Source organism: Puma concolor, chromosome E1 (genome assembly GCF_028749965.1).
Source record: "Puma concolor isolate L17-30 chromosome E1, mPumCon1.1.hap2, whole genome shotgun sequence".
Taxonomy (NCBI): Eukaryota; Metazoa; Chordata; class Mammalia; order Carnivora; family Felidae; genus Puma; species Puma concolor.
The window spans coordinates 45,311,686-45,332,823 of record NC_141680.1 but is presented as its reverse complement, the minus strand read 5'-3'; the positions used below and the strand labels follow the sequence as shown (position 1 = coordinate 45,332,823).

The 21,138-nt window shown below is 46.2% G+C and overlaps 1 protein-coding gene across 9 annotated transcripts in view; it reads right to left on the bottom strand.

Annotated features, from left to right (window-relative positions):
* Positions 1-1,024: 1,024 nt before the first annotated feature.
* LOC147574420 (uncharacterized) overlaps positions 1,025-21,138 on the bottom strand; it is a 52,430-nt gene continuing 32,316 nt past the window's right edge. For 3 of the 9 annotated variants that reach the window (XM_086687578.1, XM_086687580.1, XM_086687581.1), the window contains 4 exons: positions 20,113-20,231; positions 15,860-17,844; positions 15,374-15,478; positions 13,279-13,953 (listed from right to left, as the gene is read on the bottom strand). In XM_086687578.1, the coding sequence (XP_086543704.1) occupies positions 13,822-13,953; positions 15,374-15,478; positions 15,860-17,844; positions 20,113-20,231 (2,341 nt within the window). In that variant the 3' untranslated portion in view covers positions 13,279-13,821. Of the gene's footprint in view, positions 3,061-3,925; positions 4,113-9,165; positions 9,248-9,348; positions 9,489-9,570; positions 9,626-11,136; positions 11,206-13,277; positions 13,954-15,373; positions 15,479-15,859; positions 17,845-20,112; positions 20,232-21,138 lie in introns of those variants that run through there. The other 6 variants (XM_086687582.1, XM_086687576.1, XM_086687585.1 and 3 more) reach the window with 5 other exon arrangements.

Below are 21,138 nucleotides of genomic sequence, written 5' to 3'. Positions count from 1 at the left end.
CTGCAGAGAGCCATCAGCCCTAGTAGGAAAGACCTACTCACTTTACTGCATGAATGTAGGAATGGGAGAGAGAGATCGGGGTGGGGGGTAGATTGGTTAAATGCAGGTGTTAACTCTCAGTGCTACATCCCCCTAATCACTTAACAAGGCTTGAAAACTTGGCTCTCCCAAACTCAGAAGAAAAGGTGACTCATTCTCAAGGATTCCAAATCGGGAAGAAGTGGATGAATAATAAAAATCTGACTGTTAATCAGAGGAAAGGCAGGGAGCCAAGGGGAAGTAACCTCAACGGGTCTGAAAATCATGTCACTGTGTGAGCGGATGGGCCCCAAGATGGTGGAGGAGAGCGAGGTGCATAGGCTCAAACAGACACTAGCTGGCATCTTCTGCTCCCCAGGGACCCCAGTGGGTCTGACTAGCGGCCCTTGGTCAATGAGTCTCTCTGCCAGTGATCCTAGCACCATCCTCTAGTAATACACTTGAATTATACTTGGATTATACTTGAATACACTGGTATTCAAGACTCAGACACACCTTCGCTGCCTTGGAAAGAGATGTCTGCTTCTTTCTGGATGGTAAACATAAGGTCAGCTGCCCCAGCTCCAAATATCTGGAGAGTAGAGCCCGCTCCACCCGGAGGCAAAGGGAATGGTCTTGTGTAACCTTTGTCCACCAGTCATTGGCCAAGGTCTGAGGGCAAGACGGCTCCTGTCAGCTGAAGATAATTCCAAGGAAGGGGCAGCTGTGAGCCATTATCAGCAGCCCTAACAGCAGCTGGAGGGGCCCCACAGTGTCTACTACAAGCAGCTTTCAGTGGTGGCTCCCGAACAGGGAAAGGCAGACGCCACAGAGGTCTGGCAGCACCCGGAGGCCTCTGCCTCCTCAGAAACCCTTGTCCCATAGTGTTTCCTTTGTGAGGCCAAACAAAGTAACCTTTGAGAAAGGTCTGTGAAATCCAAAAGTCTGGGAACCACTCAAATGTCAAATCTCTCACTTCAGAGCTGAAGTAGTTAAGGCTCAGAAGTAGGGACAGCAGTGGCCCAGGTGGGACAGTTTATTCAGGCAGTTCCGATTGTAGCCATGGGTAGAACATTCCTCCAACTGCCCCTTTTCTGTCTTTGCGTTGTCATTTTGCAGGTTCAACTCCACATCAGCACCATGTATTCATTGTATGTATCCACTCATTCGCTGTAGCCAGTATTCGTGTATGTCTCTGCCTCTCCAGGCAGATGGTGAACACCTCAAGAACAATAGTTATGATTTACCTTGCTTCTTCTAGTACCTACCACCCTCCTGCCATACTAGGTACTCGAAGATATCTGGAATTAAAAATGAATAAATCAACACATTCTTTGCACAAGGAATGCTTTAACAATTCCCCAGATATAACAACTTCTTCACTGTGGTCCTCTCTTGGTTTGCGAATGACAGTCAGGAACCAGGGGCCTGGGCCTGGATGGGTACAAGGAGAAAGCCCTAGAAAACCATTTATTCCTGGGGCTCTGGTCAGTCCTTTTTGAACATGGGAAGGAAAGAAAATAACGTGAAGTGGAGGCAAGAGGAAGAAGGCATGAAGGATCCCCAGGCGAGAAGAGGAACGCTGGAATGGCTCCACGCCTGTCTCATTCCTTGTGACACCCCGTCATCCAGTAGGAGAGTGGCCTGCCCGCACAGTGCAACCTCCATGCCACCCTGTGGAGAGAAGAAGGCTGGGTTCTTGCTTCCTACTTAGTAGCTCCTTCTCCACATCCATGACCCAGCACTTAGTGAACGCACAGCACAGCACAGCACGGCAATGCACAGAACCCCCTTCATTGTTCGCTCTCTGGTCTGTCCCCCTGTGGCCCCTCTGAGCCTTCCTTTAAATTTCTCTTCTCTGTGGTGTTTGGCTCCTCCCCCCGTCCAGTATGCTCCCATGTTTTCAAATCCTCCTCTGGCCCCGAAGGGGGAGCGCACCATTTTACAAGGCTGAGAGTCACTAAACACACAGAAAGATAAATACATACATACATACATACATACATACGTACATACATAACCAATCCGTCAATCTCAGGGGCAACTATCGACTCTCCCTCCAGAGAGGGTCATCCCTAATAGCCGTCAGCGTCTCTTCCGCATGGTGTTCCTAGAGTAGACAAGGCACTTAACCCCCTCCATCCTCACAGGCACCTGTAGAGGCAACTTATCTATCTATCTATCTATCTATCTATCTATCATCTATCTCCAATCTGAAGCTCAGAAAAGTGAAGCAACCATTGCACTGTCTACCATTGGGAAGCTGACAGCTTTGGGGGTATTTGCTCAGCTGAGGAGCTACGCACCTTTTATAGAAAATGTTGCTGCGAATTATGGAGAGGGCCAGCCCCATCCCCCACCCGTGGCCAGCATGATGGTACTGCTTAACTGCTCCCACACTTACAGCTCATTGAACCACTCGGGGATGATGGGTCCAAGCTGAGCCAATCAGATTCTCTATCCCAGCCCCTTGGACTCCGGGGCTGAGACTAGCCAGCCTCCCTGACTGCTCAGAACATTAGCCCGTTAGCTTGGGGGCAGCCACGATCTGTCCTCTGGAATGTGGAGCAGAATATACTGCTCTACAAAGAAAGTAGTGAAGGAAATACACGAGGAGGCAGAAACTTGTCAGGAAAGCCACACTGACAGTTCCCAGCTCCGCCTCCGTTCTCTTCCCGAGAAGAGACCCCTTGGGTAAGCTCGGTGAGACACCTTGTCCCCTCCGAAGCCATCTCGCTCAGCTAACTCAAGTTGCTTTGCTACTGTGTCCAAAACGGTTTTAATACAACATCAGAGAAAGACCCAGATCCCAAGTCTTATAAGTCCCATTTCCGAGCCCCGCCGCTCTCCCACGTTTTTCTAGATGGTTAGAAGGGGTCGAGTCCTTGCCTCCTGTCCCCTCCTGTCACTACATCCTTCTTGGGGCTCTGCCTGCTAACTTAGTCCCACAGTGACCTCCTCACCAGTTCTTCATTCCCCCTGGTCCAGACACAATCTTTTTCACACAGTTGATGGTTGAGAGAAGATCGGGGCTCAGCAGTTCTGAAGGGGAGACAGAGAATACCCGTGAGAACACAGAGGACAGTCCCAGAGACTGAGGCAGACACTGGCTCTCCCTGCCCCCCAGGGGCTGAGTCCTTCCAGATTAGGCAAGGGCTCCCTCCCAGAGGCCCACTGAGATATCCCTACAATGGCTGCTAGAGGTCAAGAGTGGCTAGGGGTGGGGGCAGGAGGGGCAGGAGTAAATGTATGTTTACTACCACACATCCTAGCTAGGGTACATGCTGGTTCACGCCACGTTTGAGGGTTTCTAGGGAAAGGAAATGTCAAAACAGGCAGCACAGAGGCCAAGGTAAACCTTGCCTAATGAGAGAGGCTCTTCAGGTGAAGAGTGCAGGGATGTCGATCAGAGTACCAAAGAGGGAGTAAGGGGCAAAGTCATGGACCTGTGGAGCCTCCAGGAGTGGCTCTGAGGTGGGGAGTTTGTCCTTGGCCTCCAATCAACCAGGCCTTTAACCAAACAAAGTCAGCACTTGATGGTTAGAGCTGAGCCTTCAGGGCCACCAGTCTGGCATTCAGCACTGGTTCTATGAGCCTCAGTTTGCTCGTCTGTGAAGCGGGGATCATAATAGTTTCCACCGCGTGAGAAGCTGGCATGGGAAGTGCTTAGTATAGAACACACTCTCGATAAAGTTTGGCCGCTGCTGTCCTCTGCTACTGGGTGTGCAGAGCCTTTCTGGAGCCTGCACCCCGGAGAATCTCCTAACCGGAGGGGCATCGTAGCCACTAGTCTAATCCTCTGCTCAGCAAAGGCATTCCTGGACTCCTCGGGCCATCCCTCTGGGTGCATTCCCAGGCTTGGAGTGGGAAGAGAAGTCCTGAGAGTAGACCCCACTCATCCTCTCACCTCTCCCACCCTGAGACCCCGGCCAGACCTTTGCAGTCCTCGTGGCACATGTTTTCCGAGTGACTCTTGTAGTCACTGCGCCAGTAGTGGCTGTTGATCTGGAAGATGCCATAGTCGAAGCTGCCGTCTGCATTTTCATTTACCTTTGATAGGTTGCAGTTGCTCTCCACAAAAGCCAGGCACAGCCCTTAGAACAGGGAGAAGAAGTTTTTAGAGGGCTCTGAACTGAGGGACAAAGGATACGGAGGAGAAAGGGAGACGGGGAAGCAGAAGAAAGGAACAAGGCCTAAGAGGCTAGATGGGGCAAGCTGGCTGGAAGCACCCATTAGCTTCTCCCCTCGCCCTTCGGTCCATCCACCTGGCCCTCAGTACAACCGCTCATCATCCCGCTGTCCATCCGCGTCTCCTGCACTTGATGATCGCCTGCTGTGTGCCGTGACCCGTGCAAAACCCAGTGAGGGACATTTAGCTGGGTCAAAGGCAGCTGGTGCCTTCAGAGGGCCTATAGTACAAGAATGAAGACGCACACCTTAAAGGACCGTAAGACAAGATAAAACGAGAAGGACAGCACAAGACAGGTGTGTGCAAAATCTGGGCAGAAGGAAGCTAGCCCCACCATGGAGGAGGACGAAGCCTTTGCACTGCCTGCTCCCTCTGCCTGGAATGCTCTTCCCCGGACATTTGGGTGACCCGGTCCTTTGCCTCATTCAGTGCTGCTCAATGTCACCGCCTCAGAGAGGTATTCCTTGACTTCCCCTTCAAGGACAAGGTTACCTCTCACTCCCCTGGCTTTATTCTGCTGCATAACATTTATCACCACCAGGAAGTGCTTCATATGTTTGTGTGTGTGTTTGGGACTCGCCTCTCCCCCTAGAATGCGAACACTGTGAAGGAAGGGGCTTTGTTGATGTCTCTGTCCCCAGCCCCTAAAACAGTTCCCGGTACATAGTAAGTGCTCAGTTAATAATTGTGGAAGGAATATAGAATGTTGGGAGGGGCTTCTCGGGGAGGGCTGCTGTTTGAACTTGGCTTCGAAAGATGAATGATGGAAAGATGGCCACATAGGGGGTGACCAGGAGCAGAAGAGGAATGGGAGGGAGGGGAGGGTGGGTGATGGGTATCGAGGAGGGCACCTTTTGGGATGAGCACTGGGTGTTGTATGGAAACCAATTTGACAATAAATTTCATATATTGAAAAAAAAAAAGATCTACTGAATGAGTGCTGGAAAAAAATAAAAAATAAAATATGTTCACAAATTCTTTGACTCTTCTCTCTTTATTTTTATTTTTTTTTAACGTTTATTTATTTTTGAGACAGAGACAGAACATGAATGGGGGAGGGGCAGAGAGAGAGGGCGACACAGAATCCGAAGCAGGCTCCAGGCTCTGAGCCATCAGCCCAGAGCCTGACGCAGGGCTCGAACTCATGGACCGCGAGATGGTGACCTGAGTTGAAGCCAGACGCTTAACCAACTGAGCCACCCAGGCACCCCGACTCCTCTCTTTAAAAGGTGGGGTCTAAATTCCCACCCCTTGAATGGGAACTGGATTTAGTGACTAAGTCACTGCTAAATGCTGCTCTGTGCCGTCTGAGGTGAGGTCATAGGAAGGCTACCTTCTGTCATTTCTGTCTCTCTTTCTCAGCTCACTCACTCTGGAGGTACCCAGCCATCATGCTGTGAGGACATTCAGTCAAACAGCATGTGGGCAGGCTCATATGGCAAGGATCTGAGGCCTCCCTCCAACCCCCTTGACAGCCATGTTAAGTGAGTGAACCACCTTGGAAGTGGACCCTTCCGACTCAGTCAAGCCTTCAGATGACTGCAGCCCTGTGGTATCTTGAGAATCTCACCAAAGACCCAGAGGCAGAAGTGCCCAAGCTATTCCCGAAATTTTGACTCAAAACTTTTGAGGAATGGGGAGCCTGGGTGGCTCAGTTGGTTGAGCGTCTGTCTGACTTTGGCTCAGGTCATGGTCTCACCATTCATGGCTTCGGGCCCCGCATTGGGCTCTGTGCTGACAGCTCAGAGCCTGGAGCCTGCTTCAGATCCTATGTCTCCCTCTCTGCCCCTCCCCTGCTTGTACTCTCTCTCTTGTTCTCTCTTCAAAATAAACATTAAAAAAGATGTTTTTTGAGGAATAAATGCTTATTGTTGTTTTAAAAAAATTTTTTTAAATGTTTATTTTGGAGAGAGCAAGAGACAGAGACATAGAGTGCGAGTGGAGGAGTGGCAGAGAGGGTCATAATCTCGTGGTTCATGGGTTCGAGCCCCGCGTCGGGCTCTGTGCTGACAGCTCAGAGCCTGGAGCCTGCTTCACATTCTGTGTCTCCCTCTCTCTCTGCCCGCACGCTCTCTCTCTCTCTCAAAAATAAACATTAAAAAAATTAAAAGAGGGGCGCCTGGGTGGCGCAGTCGGTTGGGCGTCCGACTTCAGCCAGGTCACGATCTCGCGGTCCGTGAGTTCGAGCCCCGCGTCGGGCTCTGGGCTGATGGCTCAGAGCCTGGAGCCTGTTTCCGATTCTGTGTCTCCCTCTCTCTGCCCCTCCCCCGTTCATGCTCTGTCTCTCTCTGTCCCAAAAATAAATAAACGTTGAAAAAAAAAATTAAAAAAAAAAATTAAAAGAAATATGGCAGGGTAGCATTTGAGACTAATAAGTATTGTGCAAATTTGAGGTAGTGTTATAGAAACAACATTTTCTAAGCTTCACTCTATGAACCACATTTGCGCTAATGGAAATATTCCAAAACAGGAGAATGGAGTTGCCTGGAATCCCGGCCCACACTTTGGGAAGCCCAACTATGCACAGATGGGTCTTCTTGGTTTCTCGTCAGCTCTGTCTCTGTGTCCACCTCTCTTATTCAAAAAGTCACCACCAGCCCCCGCTCCACCCAGCTCATTAAGGAGTTTGGGCTGGCATGAGGAGTTTCTGCCCTTGTGACCTAAGAGTGACTACAGGGCCTGGTACTGCGCCTGGCTCAAAGCAGGTGCTCAACAAACAGTAGCTGCCACCATCCTCATCGTTCTAATTATTGATTCTTTGATGGTAACCATGGCTTAGACGTCTCTGTACCCCTGCACCCTGCAGCAGGGCAGTATAACCGTCAGCAGGCTTTGGAGTTAACAGGCCTGGATTAAACCCCTACCTGGCAGTTTTGGATTTGCGGCTTTGGGCACCTGAACAGGTTACCTACATCCTTTAAGCCCTGTCCCCTTATCTGCCAGATGGGGATAATAAAGTATGTTTTCACGGACTGTTGGGCGAAATTAAGACTGCAACACGCCCAACCCAGGCCTTGACACCAAGTAAGCAAATAGTGAACTAGCTGCTGCCGCTGCTTCCGATTACTGTTACTCTCTAGTCTTGTGCTTTCAACACAGTTATTTGTTGGCTCACTGAAGTCACCACACCGAGACAGACACTTGGGGGCCATTCTCACTAAAACGCTGGGGGAACGGGAGCAGGCACCCGGAGAACAGGTGTCCTTGCCCAGCAGCAGCAAACTAATAGAGCCGAAGAGGCACTGATGGGCCAATCACTCCGCTTGGAACCGTTCCTACCAACCCTGCCAAATCTGCTGGGCTGTGCCCCAGTCCTACTGTCCCCTCGGGGGACTCTGTTGGTGGCCAGCGGTTGGTGCCATATTCCATCACCTATCGCTAAGCCACCAGCATTTATTTGGGGGCATGTAAAGAGATTGTCAGGGGCGCCTGGGTGGCTCAGTCGGTTAAGCATCCGACTCTTGATTTCAGCTCAGGCTGTGATCTCACGGTCGTAAGATCGAGTCCCTCGCATCGGGTTCCACACTGAGCACGGAGCCCGCTTGGGGCTCTTTCTCTCCCTCTCTCTCTGCCCCTCCCCCCTTGCTCTCTTTCAAAATAAACAGACATTAAGAAAAGAGATGATCAAACCTTGTTCATTCAGGATTTCTTTTATTCACTACTGTATTTTGACTCTGACGTCCTTTTTCTAAAATCTGTCATTCATTTACTCAGAAAGTATAGATGACTTCATTATTTTTAATGTTTATCTATTTTTGAGAGACAGTGTGTGAGCTGGGGGGAGGGACAGAGAGAAAGGGAGACGGAGGATCTGAAGTGGGCTCTGTGCTGACAGCAGAGAGCCCAATGCAGGGCTCAAACTCCCACACCATGAGGTCATGACCTGAGCCAAAGTCGGATGCTCAACGGACGGAGCCACCCAGGCACCCCGACTCCTCCCAACATCCCAAATGTGACTGGTTAACGCCCTCCTCTGCAGAAGTGGAGGGATGTTTGCGGCTTCTGCACGTTGTGCTGCATTATCTCTTGGAATCGTGCAGCCCTGATCCGAGCTGGGTAGGAAAGCAGTGGTAGGTGCGGTGCTGGGCTGAACTGGAGAGAGCCCAGCCGCACGCATCCGACCCTCAGTGGGGTCAGCAGAGGCTAGTGTGGTACAGGTGAACAGGAAGTGCCCCCACCAATAAGTTTTCTGAAATAAAGGCCTGAGCAGGGCAGTCCTGGGTGATTACTGCTCTCACACATTCTTTACTCTAACCCTCCAGCATCTCCCTGCTAGCTCTCTGAGGGTGGGGACTTTTTTTTTTTAAAGAAAACAAACACAAAAACCCAATGGGAATTGTCTACTAGCTTGTAAGGTTGAGGAACACCCTGCTTCCCGCTACACATTTTGTGTCTGAGTTTGAGCTCTTGGGAAGACAGACAGGCCTCAGCCCGACAGTGGAGGTAGGCTCAGCGATCCAAATACTCTGGCAACCCCAAAGACCTCACGGAGGGGCCAGAAAGAGATGATCCTCTACAGGCAGGGGGTCAAGCGCGTTGTGAGTAACTGGTATTTGGTGAGCCAGGGGAGAGAGCACCAGAATAAGCTGTGAATGAACTTAATAGTCTAAGCCCCTTAAAGATACGTTGTCCGGTTTCCAGAGACTGACTGTATCAGGGAAATGAGGGAAAGACGCCCCATTCACCCTACTTTGCCCATTTGTGTCTTGCGGAAATCCTGGCTACCACGAGGGACTCTGGCTTCAGTCCTGCTTCTCTCGCCCGTGGCCCCTGTTGTCTGTAGATAAATTCTGAACTGTTTACGTTTTAGTTCCTTACCACGTGGCTAGAATTGGTTATGGATTTATACATTTCAATATGAGAAGAAAAAGTATTTTATAAGCAATGCTGAGAAGCGAGTATCGGAAAGTAAACTTTGTAGGTGGCCTGAGGCAGGACGGCGTTCACTCTGTGACAACCTCACATAGTGTCTCACTCTCGTCACCCAGCTCTTCAGTAGTGGAATCTGTGGCCTTCTCTGCTGTGGCTTTGCCAGCCTCCCTGGGAAAAGGAGAAGAATGCCAAGGCTTTGACTCTCGAAAGGAACAATTCGACTCTTCATAATTTCCCCATTTTAGAGAAAATCTTCCCCAATCACGTACCCTAGTTCCATATGGAAAACCTCATCCTTATAAGAATAATCCTTGTCGTATAGCTTCTGTGCCATGTTTTTCTTGCGTGTGGCATTGAGAGGTCTGTACAAGTCCCTAAGCCAAAGTGGCCGCCTTCTACAGAAAAAGCCCTCCTAGAAAACAGAAAGGACAATGTTAGGTCCGTTTCCCCTGCCTTCTCCAGCCACGGTACTTTATCCTCCTCAGATTTACCTGACTGTCACTTTCCTTTGAACAGCTCTTACACAGCAGAGATCCAAAGAAGCCCCTTGAAGGAAACACACACACAGACAATTAGTGATTCGTACCATTTTCCATGCCTCTCACAATGTATTTCTCCAGTCTTATTAGCAAGCAAAATCAACACAGACCTGGGATCTCAGAAATAATTCCATACATGCTGGGCTCTCAGAATTGTCCTGTGTCTGTCCATAATGGCCCCACAGTGTCCCTGGGAGACCTTTGTATGTAACTTGACATGAAGTATAGGCAGGATTTTCACCCTGCTCCCCTTCTGGCCCTTGGCCAAGTGCCCTTGTGCAGTCAACAAACTGGGTGACCACACGGCAGAAGCACCTAACTCTCTCCAGAAGCATTTTACATCCGTCCCCGCCAGGCTTAGCCTCCCAGGCATCATTTGCTGGCGGGTGGGGAGGTGTTTCCATTTTCCTAGCTGCTTTACCTTACGAGATGAATCGCACCGAGTGAATGCCTGAGTCCAACCAGCAGTTATCTAGCTCACTGACTGTCACACTGCAGGCAGATGAGGGAGTGGGTCGTGAAATCACCTTAAAACACACGGCTAGCGCTAAAACACAAAATACTCTTTTTGCATACAAACGGAATAGGGGGTACCTGGGTGGCTCAGTCAGGTGAGCAGCCCAAGTCTTGATTTTGCCTCAAGTGATGATCTCACAGATTGTGACATTGAGCCCTGTGTCTGGCTCTGTGCTGATAGTGTAGAACCTGCTTGGGATTCTCTCTCTCTCTCTCTCTGCTCCACCACCCCCCCACCAAATAAATAATAAACTTAAAAAAAACAGAACAGAAAGAATCAGAGTGTATGGTAAGTTTGTTTTAGAAGGGACTTATGTCTATACGGTATGTGTGCACTGAGTTGTGACATAAAATGCAGTTCACAGCCCAAGAACAGTGTAGTCAGAGACGTGCCCAACTGGAAAGGAACCATCTTCTTTCTGGTTCTAGTGGTACTAGTGATACAACCGTCCGGCAAGACATCTTCCTTTTCTCCTTCTCCATCTCATTATTATAAAAGGAAGAGATAAATGATTATCTAAGGTCTCTCCCAGTTCAAATTCTATTGGGTCTGGATAAAGGGAATGGAGAGCGGGGCCTCGAAAACCAGAAGGAGGAAGAAGGAAGTCCCCCCCCCACTCTATTGGACGGACTCATGTATTCCACCTTCCATCATGCTTGAAGACTAGCCCCTTCACCCCACGACTTTTGGCCCTCCCTATCCCTTCTCCAGAGCCTCTGAGAAGGTCTGGGGCCAGGCCCGATGCCCACCGCCAGCAGCAACGGGTCTGAACATTTCCACCCCCGTCCCCCCACGATCTTTCTTTAAAGGTCTAGTGAGCAGGTGCTCTGTGCCAGTCCCATTCTAACTCGGGTTTGGCTGGGCAGCTAACTTTGCTGGATCCAGGTAAAGCATTAGGCCAAATATGTATTCTTTCTGCCTTTGGTGATTTCCTGGCTGTAAAACAAGGGGATTGAAATAGATGAGTTTGAAAATCTAGTTCTAAAATTCTACTGTAACGATTGCCAGACTAATATTTACCTTGAGCTTCCTTCTTTACCTTCCTTGGCTGCTGCTCTATGATAACAAATCTGTTTTGGAAGAAAACATGATCACAGTTACCCATCACAATAACCACTCCCTCCAAATCTTTATTCATTCCTTTGCATTTTAGGTCTTCTCTACCCAGTGAGATGATAACTTTTCCTAGGACAGGAATTTGTTTAATAGTCCTTTGACTCTTCAATAACACCTAACTTGTGTGCAGCTGGTAATACGTTTTACTGACTGTCTCAGATAACATTCGACAGATAATTCCTAATAAAAATTCTTGGGAGGAGGAAAAGAAAAGTGTCTACCAGAAACCTAAACAGCAGCACTGTTTTAAAGTCAAGGACAAGAGTAGGATGTGTGTTATCACTGCTTCTATTCATTGGTGTTGAGGAGGTCCTAACTGATGCACTGGGAAAAAATGGAGTCGTGGAAAGGAAGAACTAAGACGTATTTGCATACGAAATTACAGACAAACTGAAAGGCCCAAGAGAATCAACTAAAATTTTATTGGAAGAAATATGAGAATTCAGTAAGATGGCTAGATATAAAATCAAGAGATCAACATGTAAACCTCAATGACTTTCCTATGTTCCATAAATAATTAATCAAAAAACGGAAGAATTATCCCATTTACAATGATCAATAAAAAGGCATAAAGTACCTAGGAATAAACTTAGCAAAGAATGGGTAAGACCTATGAGATGAAAACACTAAAGCTCTTCTGAAGGACATTAAGAAGAAAGGAATACATGATGTGAGACACTATTTTCCCAGAATAGTGTAAAGATGTCAGTTCCCTTCAAATTAACCTACAAAGTCAAGGCAATCCCATTCAAATCCCAAGACAGTTTTTTAAACAAAAACTGGCCAGCTGACATTTGGTAGAGAAAATGTGCAAGCATAGCTACAAACTGTATGAAAAAGAAGATCACAGAGCAGACATTAAAATACGTTCTTACGGAGCAACTGCAGTTAAGTATGTAGCGTGATACTGATACAGGAAAAGAAAACCAGATTGATAGAATAGAGTCCAGATAAAAATAGTATTTTAGATCCATGAAGAAAGAATGAACCATTCAATAAAAGATTTTAAAGTAACTGGATCTTTACGTAAGGGAAAAAAGTTAGATCCCCTACCTCGACCGTACCAAAACACCACACAGATTCCATACAGATTAAAAATAAATAAATCACAACAAATATTATAAGAGTACAGAAGAAAATATCAGAGACTGTTTTTATACCATGAGGCGAAAAGGCCTTGTTAACAAGACCCATGTCCCATAAGCCATGAGGTAGATATGGTGACGGACTGTCCACACCCTCCTGTTCATCGTAGTCCTTGCCCCCTTGATCCCCTGGATTGTTTGTCCTCTTCCTGTTGATTTATAAAACTCTCTTCATATGAGATATATTCATCCTTTCAAGGGCTTTCACTGAATTTCAATGTTTCAAATATTTGTCAGTGTTTTTATCGTGAAGGAGACGGAACCGTGGGATAGGAGACAGGCTGACTGCAGGCACAGCTGGGTTCTGCTTTGGGTTTTTCCACAGGGGCCTTAAGCTGATCCCCTTCTATGTATGAAAGAAGGATGGTGATATCATCCTCACAGGACTGTGGGGATTAAATCAGATGTCTGGTTTATTCCAAGCATAAATCAGACAAGACGATCAAATCTATCAAATGTTTCTGCATGTGGTATCAGGTCACAAAGCTTTTTCTCACCACAAGATCATAAAAGTATTGATTCTATTTTCTTCTAATACTTGGGCGGGTTCTTGTTTCTCTTTTTTTACATTGACTGAAATATGTTTTTTTAAGGTGAGAAATAGGGATCTGTTGTTATTTTCCTCCCAAATAATTAAGCAGTTGTTCTACTACCATTTATTTATTTTCGTCCACTGATTTGAATACTAAAAGGTAACATTTCAATGTTTATTTATTTTTGAGAGTGACAGAGAGAGAGAGTAAGAGTGAGAGAGGGGCAAAGAGAGAGAGAGACACACACAGAATCCAGAGCAGGCTCCAGGTTCTGAGCTGTCAGCACAGAGCCCAACACAGGGCTCGAACTCCTGAACCATGAAATTATGACCTGAGCCAAAGTAGGACGCTTAACCAACTGAGCCACCCAGGCGCCTCTAAAAGGTAACATTTCAAAAGTCCTAGTCACCCACGGATCTGTCTATTGCTGGACTCTGTAGGCTACTTCACATAAATATTAGGTTGCATTATTCCTCCTTGTGAAATTGACACAATGCCTCATCTCTTCCTTTGAACATCATTATTGTCCACTACAGGAAAAAAACTGCATGGTCTCTGACCTCAAAAAGTGTATCATCTAAGTAGGGAGAGGAAATAATGAAACCACATAAAAAAATATACACACAAGGTTAAACCACATAGGAATTTAAAACAGCAATAGGAGTTTATAGAACTTCCCCAAAAGCAAAAGGCTGCAGGCCACCTCAAGATGCAGAGTACTGACTGGACAATGGCCAATGATTTCTCTTCCCAGAGGTCATGGTAAGCTGACCCCACGCTAGTTCCTAGGCTCTTAGGCTGAGAAATCAGACTCTGATCTCATCAAGAGAGAACGCACTTCTTTCTACATGGAGGCAATATCACCTCACCAATGTCACAGGATTGATCAAAATCAGAATGTCAGGTCAAGACTTGACAATAAGGAAAACATCCGTTCCATAGATAGGGCATCTGTGTCTACATGATTGGGCATTACCTCCTGTGGAGACAGGCCTCTGTGGCACGCTGAAGTATAATCAGAAGGCTATTTGGTGAGAAGAGAAGTGGAAGAAAAGTAATTAGCTGAATCCAGTGTTTAATGGAAAGGACTGAGGTAGCTAGATCCATCCATCTGCCCCGCGGGCACAGCCCGGCTGGTGGGCCTGACTCTCATCTGCTGCCTGAGGTGCCATCTCTACTCTTAGGCAAGGCTAGGTGGGCACTGCCCATGTTGGTCTCTTCCCACCATTTCTATGCCTTTACTACTGACCAACCCTCCAGAAGACAGACATGTTTCTCCTTAGCAGTTAATACATCCAGTCAGGTTTTACTCGAGTCTGAGAGACCAGGAAGCCTTACATATCTCTGCTCTGATCCATGACCTTGATATTTCTCTCTTGAGGAGCTGCCTTTTAACAAACTGTTTAGCATATTTTTGTTATCAGGGGAGGGGAATGCGTCACTGTAGACCCTAAGAAATGGTGACAATCTCACAGAAGGACTAGGTCCAGGAGTATTACAGTATTCGGGGAAGGCTTTGTGAAGAAAGATGAACTCGAGTTGGCTTTTGAAGGCTCATGGGACTTCCACCAGCAGAGTGAAATAAAGGAATTTCAAGTGGGCAAAGTCACCAACAAAAGTAGGAATGGGCATGGTCTGACTAGGGGATGGTGGGGGGCTGCTTTGGCTGAAATGGAGGGTTGCCATGACAGATGGCAATATATATATATATATATATATATATATATATATATATATATATATATACATATATATATAATAAGCATATGTATATTTGAATAAATATATTGAATATATATTCAATTCATACATAATTGAATAAAAGGTAAACAGGCAAGCTCCAGGAATAGGCAACTGTAATTATGACAAGCTTTGAGTAGCCTGATGCAGGATTTTAGCTGCAGGGTTTTAACTGAACCTGTCTACACAATGCCTTGCGAAGTGGAGGAGAGAGCTGTAGGTACATCTAATTAATCAACAAGATGACACTTTTATCTCTAAGCCATGCCCTTTCTTCCGAGATGACTGATAGCTCCATGAAGGTGAAGACTATTTCTCTCTCACCATTTTAGCCAACGAGGAAAGAAATCAGTGGTAGGAGGAGGATGACTGGTGAGTGCATCGAATCGACATAATTTTTTTGAGTTGAAGAAATTTTACTATCGTGTCAACTGTGGCCTTCTTAGACCTAATGTCTCAGAACAAGCTAATGGCTTGTTATCTTGGTTACAATCCACAGATGTCTCCCGGCAGTGGGGTTCCTTTTAAAATCCCTGGAATATACTTTGCAATGAAAGGACAAAGCCTATCTCCTTCCTCCAGACTGAAGAGGGATATCAGGTCGTGATAGGTGGGAAAGTGGCTTTGATTTTCAGTTTGTGGGTTCTGAATCTATTATAAAGAAGGAATATAGTCTGGGAATCTGAATTAATTGTTGTCCTTACCTCAATGAGACAGAAAACTATGATCAAAATCATCACTACTACAGTCACAGATATTGCCAAGATGAGTTTGTTGTTATAGCCATAGCCTGGAACTTCTTTTGTGAGCTAAAAAAAGGGAAAGAACAATGTTTTTAGAAAACAGAGATAGGATGAAAGTTAACTATTCTTTAACGACTCTAAAACCCCATTCTTTCCGATGAATCGCTTATAGGTTCTTAAGGAATATACCAAATCTAATGTGATATGTAATCTTAATCATTAGGATTTTCTTCAAGAATTTATGTATCTTGTATGTTAGGTCCTCTTTTTGTCTACTCTGGGAACAGCGGCACTGTTTCCTGAATGAGCAAAGTGGCAGATCATTGCCTTAGGCAAAATTATGTGGCCAAGACAAGACCCGGACTAGGAGCCCCTGGTCCTTGTGCTTGGGTCCATGTCCTAAACCACCTAAATGTCGAGACCCCACATTTTGGGATTTATCCTCACCTCCCTTGACTCCTGCCCTCTCTGTTCACTCTGGACTTCTGTGCTCTCACTGATATAGTTCTCATTTTCCCATTGGTCCGTATCCCACTCTGCCTTGGACACCTTTACTTCTTGCTGCTCGCTGAGAAGCTTCATCAGGAGGCCTGTTCTGGAGATGAGCTTGGCACAGGCCAGCTGCATGTGGGTCTCGGAGCAGTCCATTTTCAAAGTCCGGATAACATGAGAAATGAGGCTTCTCACGTCATTGTTGGGGATGAGGGACTGTAGCTGCTGGTTTAACTGAATTTCAAACAGATCACCTGAGGACGAGAGCTTTGACACAGTGAAGCCTGTGGCTTTTGGGGGCAAGCCAGTGCCCGCATTGTGGTATTCCCATTGTGTATCATTGGTTTGTTTAACGGTCGGCGTAGAGTTGTCTGCAGTAACAGTAGAATTAGCAGTGGAAAGATTCTTACGGTTTGTGAATTCAGGGAGGGTTTGTTCTGGCACAGTAGTGTTTCCTGTAGAAATATTTTCTTCAGAAACATTTTGGGCAGTAGTGTTCTCCACAGTAGTGTTTTCTCTGTAAGTTCCTGAAGGAGCAAATAATTCTGGAAAAGGATTTTTCTGAGGACTCAGTTCTCCCGGAGATGAAAAATCCTCTCGTGAAGGGGAATTTATGAGGCTCCTGACTGCAGAGGATGGAGGCCTCTTTGCAAGCAGCTGTCTATTACTGAGTGAACTTTCCTTTCTGGACTTTCGATTCAGTTTGGCCTTGGGTGTTCTGTGGATCACATTGGAGCGACTTTTATGAAAGCGGTGTGTTTTTCTGGGGTGTGAGGCTGGCCCAAAAGCCTTCATATTTCTAACTCTAGCATTTGCATCTTCTAAAAGAAAAATGCTGTACATGAAGTCTTTTGATTTTTTTTTCACGTCAGGTGGGGATTTTGGAGCGGGGGTGGCAGAAGGCCTGCCCAAAGAGTATTGCTTCAGGAAAGAAGAGACCACTGCCTTGTGCTCATCTATGAACGAAGGCTCTGTGTTGAAGGAGCTTCCCACTAATTTGCTGGGCCTGTGCGCCACGTGAAGCTCCGCTGGGGATGCTCTCCTGAGGCTTCTCTCCTTGGGAGCGGGGGTGGCAGAAGGCCTGTCCAAAATGTATTGCTTCACGAAAGAAGAGACCGCTGCCTTGTGCTCATCTATGAACGAAGGCTCTGTATTGAAGGAGCTTCCCACTAATTTGCTGGGCCTGTGCGCCACGTGAAGCTCCCCTGGGGATGGTCTCCTGAGTCTTGTTTCTTTGGCCATGTTCTCCACAGATGGCTGGGCGTTCTGTTTCCTCTGGATGTTCTGACGTCTCAGTTCTTTTAAGTGCCTTTTCCGTATGCCCTTTGGGCCCTTGATGACCTTGTTCACTCTCAGGAACTTTTTCCCCACACTCTCAACCTTGTCTAGGCTCTTCTCCTGCGGTTGGGCAGTTTCCAATTTCTTTGGAAAGATTTGACGTTTAAACTTGGGACCTAAAAGGCTGGAATGTATAAGCATGGCTGTTTTTTCTTTCTTTTTCACCTCATCAATTTTTTCCTGAATTTCTGCATCTAACAAATTTTCCAGAAAGTAGAGTTTTCTCAGTTTATTCTTGTAAGTTGAGTTGTTGGATCCAGGTTTAAGAGAAGGGTCCCCTGTGTCGTTCATCGAGTGACCCACGGGCTTGTCTCCCTCTTGCACATTTGAAAACAGAAATTTAATGAACGGTAACAGCGTCGATTCTACGTCTTCTAGATTGCCCTCCGAGAAATAAGGCGATATGTAATTCAGTGCACTGATGACATCACTTTTGTCATTGAAGTCTAGCTGCTCATTCATAAAGGCTGACAAACTGACACGATCTATGTCTGAGGATGCCTTCTCTGGCTCAATAGTCAGCTCCGTGCTGGCACTCTTCTTTCGAGCTTTCAATACCTTCATGAATGATCCTTCTGCATTCCTTAGGTATACTTCCTGATCTGTCGAAGAAGAAGAAGAGATGAGTTTTGATAATGAACGACTGATAGCACAGCTCTTTGTCAATGCACAGTCATACATCCCAGTCAAGCAAATTAAGAATCGGCAAATACTTGAGCGCCATTTAGAGAGGAGACGAACTCAAACTTGGACCTACGATTGGCAACAACGAAAGGAGAAAAAGATGCTTTTTGAAAAAGTAGCTATTTCCTCAGAACATTCCATAGTGTGAATAACTATATTTAGAGTTATTCCATTGGTCCCTAAGGGCCGATTGCCCAGGCCTCAAGAAAAGCCAAGGCTGGAAGATACTCGGCTAAACTGTGTGCAGCTCTAGTGCGACTCCTGGCATTCACATACCCCACCCTGTCCTGCTTCGGGGGCAGAGGGAGCACGAGTCTTTCTCCTTCTATGTCTTCAGTGGGCTTGAGTTCTTGCTACCATCACATAGGCACGGGACAACACCCGTCACTAGCAGGTCCTCATCTGGACACGCCCTCTCCGCCCACCCACCAATTCCTTTGTTTGGTCCCTGCTCCCCTATATCGCACCTCCCGTAACATAAGCTCTAGAGAGAAAAAACTAAAAACGAGACCCGCTAAGTCCACCCTGGTTCTTTGCTTAAACTTGGGCAGAGATGTGGGGTATAGGTTAAGAGATTTTCCAGGTATGAGAGAGATGCCACTGTGGGGCGTTCAAAAAAATCAACGGAATGATACTTGAGGTTTTAAAATGCAGAAGGGATAAAGAAACTTTGGTCAAATGCCTACTTTGCTTTCATTTCCTTTCATTTCCAGATTTCTAGCTTTACTGAGAGAACCATCCAGAGCTTCCAACTACATGAAGGTCAAGCGTACAGCTTGTGTACACTGAACAGCACTGTGCAGCTGGGGTTTTCCAGAAGAATTAAACGTATTTTTAGCGGTGCTGGTGAGAGTCAGAGGAGGAGGTTATAAAGGTCACGAGAGAGGAGGAGCAGCGGGCTGGCGGAGCGCCCAAAACGGGAGAGGAGACTTGAGTGCTAGGCTAAGGCACCTCTGATCTCATTTTTCCTCGCCTGTCAAAGGAGATTAAAAAAAAAAAAAATGCCTATTCTGCCCACCTCTAAGGGAGAAGGGAGTAAGATAATTGGCAAAACATTGTTTTGGAAAATAAGCAACACTGCTTATAGAAGTAGCAAAGTGTGGGGCGCCTGGGTGGCGCAGTCGGTTAAGCGTCCGACTTCAGCCAGGTCACGATCTCGCGGTCCGTGAGTTCGAGCCCCGCGTCGGGCTCTGGGCTGATGGCTCAGAGCCTGGAGCCTGTTTCCGATTCTGTGTCTCCCTCTCTCTCTGCCCCTCCCCTGTTCATGCTCTGTCTCTCTCTGTCCCAAAAATAAATAAAAAACGTTGAAAAAAAAAAAAAAGAAGTAGCAAAGTGTAATTTATGCTGTGCCCTAGACCATTGACAGGGACCCATATTCAAGCTATCCAGGTGCAAAAGCACATTTTGGAAGTCACCAAGTTAGTGCCAATAAAACCTAAGAACAGAAAAATACCTAAAAGCACCTGTGTTTGGGATAGAAAAGCTTAAGATTCAGAACAAGAGTTGGACAGCCCAAGAATAGAAGAGCCCTCTCATCCGTTAGAACGGTTGGGTAGCAGCTTCTGGTTAGGGAACAGAAACACAGAGGCTCCAAATAAAACTTTTTCAGAAATCAGCATCACTGGTACTCTTACACACTTGTTAAAAACAACAAAATAAACAAAAAGGTATCTCCACCTGTCCTATAAGACAAAGGGCACCTGAGACCTAACGCACGTAAAATCAGCTTATAAACTGTGATGCACTATGTGAACAGGTTTTCATTTTGGGGTAGTTGACTTAATAATGTAACTGAGAATCTGACTTTTAACAAAGGAATAGTTCTTAGAAATTTAGGGATCTGAACTCCGAATGAGTAAAAATAATGCAATGACATCATTAGTTTAAAAATTTACCATTGTTAGGGTGCCTGGGTGGCCCAGTCAGTTAAGCATCCGACTTTGGCTCAGGTCATGATATCACAGTTCAGCCCCGCATGGGGCTTGCTGCTGTCAGTGTAGAGCCTGCTTCGGATTCTCTGTCCCCCTCACTCACTCTCTGCCCCCTCCCAGCTCACGCACGTGAAGGCTCTCTCTCTCAAGAATGAATAAATATTAAAAAAAATTATCATTGTTGATTAAAAATAAAAGTTAAACCACAAATAAAATAAAAATTTACAAATTTATCATCAGGCAATTAGGACTTACCACAACGTGTGCCATTTGTCAGACATGCACTGTCACAATGTAGCTTGACTGTCTTACAGACAACGTCAATAGTATTTTTAAATTGGCAGAGACAGCAGGCCATACGGCTAGGTAATATCCTATAAATGGAAACACAGAGAATTAAATTAGTGGTAAAGGAGTTACTTGAGTAGGTAGAAGAGGCGGGCCAAAGTCATCACAGGGCTGTGCAAAAAGGAATTCTTGAGGCACATGGCCTGGATGGTTGGGTAGGGACCAGTTGGCCAACTGCTGCTCTTGAATATTATAAATACCCAGATAGAAGGACAGAGGTGCCCAACAGAAAGGTAAGGATGGTATGGGGTATGGTATCCTTAGAATGAGATAGAGATTAGAACTGGGTGACACGGATCGGTAGTTTAATACACAGGTAACTGCTTCCAAGCCAAAGTCTCACTTTGGGTGGAGAGCACACAGAAAGAGGGTAGACTTCTAAGAGTTTGAATAAATCTGAAATATGGCCCATACTGAGGATAAAAAGCAATCAGCTTTGGCTCAGGTCATAATCTCGTGGTTCATGGGTTTGAGCCCCACATCAGGCTCTGTGCTGAGAGCTCGGAGTCTGGAACCTGCTTCAGATTTATCTTCCTCTCTCTCTACCCCTTCCCTGATCACTCTCTGTGTCTTAAAAATAAATAAATGTTAAATTTTTTTTTTAAAGCAATCAATCAAAAACTAATCCATAATCTACACAAATGCTACAATTAGCAGACAAGGACATTTAAAAAAGTTATTATAACAGTATTTCACATGTGGAAAAAACCCCATGCCTCTACTTAACTCAATGAATTGTGCAACAACTTCAAGTGGCCTAATATATGTATACTTAGAGTCCACGAAGGAGAGGAGATATAAAAAAAATTTGAAAAAATAATAGCCCCCACATTTCCAAATAAGTAAACCCTATAAACTCACAAATCCAGGAAGGTCAATGAACTCTGAGCACAGCATGGATTAAACTACATGTTTAGTTTAATCCATTAAACA